Source organism: Manacus vitellinus, unplaced genomic scaffold (assembly GCF_001715985.3).
Source record: "Manacus vitellinus isolate BGI_N305 unplaced genomic scaffold, ASM171598v3 scaffold_110_pilon, whole genome shotgun sequence".
Lineage (NCBI taxonomy): Eukaryota > Metazoa > Chordata > Aves > Passeriformes > Pipridae > Manacus > Manacus vitellinus.
In genome coordinates this window covers 642,621-643,882 of record NW_021938845.1, presented here as the reverse complement: position 1 = coordinate 643,882, position 1,262 = coordinate 642,621, and the positions used below count along the sequence as shown (strand labels likewise).

At 54.2% G+C, this 1,262-nt stretch overlaps 1 protein-coding gene across 1 annotated transcript in view; it reads right to left on the bottom strand.

Moving 5' to 3' along the window:
• Window positions 1-1,262, bottom strand: part of KLHDC10 (kelch domain containing 10) — a 47,070-nt gene that overhangs the window by 20,682 nt on the left and 25,126 nt on the right. Inside the window, exon 5 of the mRNA XM_029965618.1 lies at window positions 32-116. Coding sequence (XP_029821478.1) covers window positions 32-116 — 85 coding nt within the window. The remainder of the gene's footprint in view (window positions 1-31; window positions 117-1,262) is intronic.

Sequence of the window (1,262 nt, the reverse complement as noted above, 5' to 3'; positions counted from 1 at the left end):
GCCAGGGAATTCCCAGCTGGAATTGCCTCACCTTGTCCAAGGAATAGGCTGTCCAGGAGGTTCCCCCTCCCAGGATGTAAATCCTCTGCCCGTCGTGGGCCATCTCGTGTCTGTACCTGGGGGGAAAGGATGGGAAAAACCTCTGGAAAACCCTCCAAGGCCAGGGATTCCGGGAGGAATTCCGAGCCTGGCTGTCCCTTGGGAGAGGGGGGAGTTTCCCTGGTTTTCTGGGAGCACCGTGGGAGTTACACCCAGGGATTTATGGAGCACCAGGACTCCAGAGGCAACAACATTCCAGCCTTTTCCTCACTAAAATGAGCCCTGGAAGTGTCCAAGGCCAGGCTGGAGCAATGTAGGATCCACATCCAGCAACATTCCAGCCATTTTCCTTGCTAAGGTGATCCTTGGAATTGTCCAAGGCCAGGCTGGAGCAACCTGGGATCCACATCCAGCAACATTCCAGCCCTTTTCATAACTAAGATGAGCCCTGGAATTGTCCAAGGCCAGGCTGGAGCAACTTGGGATCCACATCCAACAATATTCCAACCCTTTTCCTCACTGAGATGATCCCTGGAAGTGTCCAAGGTCAGGTTGGAGCAATGTAGGATCCACATCCAGCAACATTCCAGCCCTTTGCCTCACTAAAATGAGCCCTGGAAGTGTCCAAGGTCAGGCTGGAACAATCTGGGATCCACATCCATCAAAATTCCAGACCTTTTCCTCACTAAAATCAGCCCTGGAATTGTCCAAGGCCAGGCTGCAACAACTTGGGATCCACATCCAACAATATTCCAGCCCTTTTCCTCACTAAAATGATCCCTGGAAGTGTCCAAGGTCAGGTTGGAGCAACGTGGGATCCACATCCAGCAACATTCCAGCCTTTTTCCTCACTTAAATGAGTCCTGGAAGTGTCCAAGGCCAGGCTGGAACAATCTGGGATCCACATCCAGCAACATTCCAGCCCTTTTTCTCCCTAAGATGAGCCCTGGAAGTGTCCAAGGCCAGGCTGGAGCAAGCTGGGATAGTGGGAGGTGTCCCTGTGCAGGCAGGGATTAGAAGGGGATGGATCTCACAGGTGGATGAGAAGGTCCAAGGTGGAATGAGACGGATCTCCAAGGTCCTTCCAACCCAAACTGCAGGGGCTTCTTGTGGCCCAAGGGCAGGACCCGGCCCTTGGCCTTGGGGAACCTCAGCCCCTTGCAACCAGCCCATGGATCCAGCCTGGCCAGGGCCCTCTGCAGAGCCCTCCTGCCTTCCAGCAC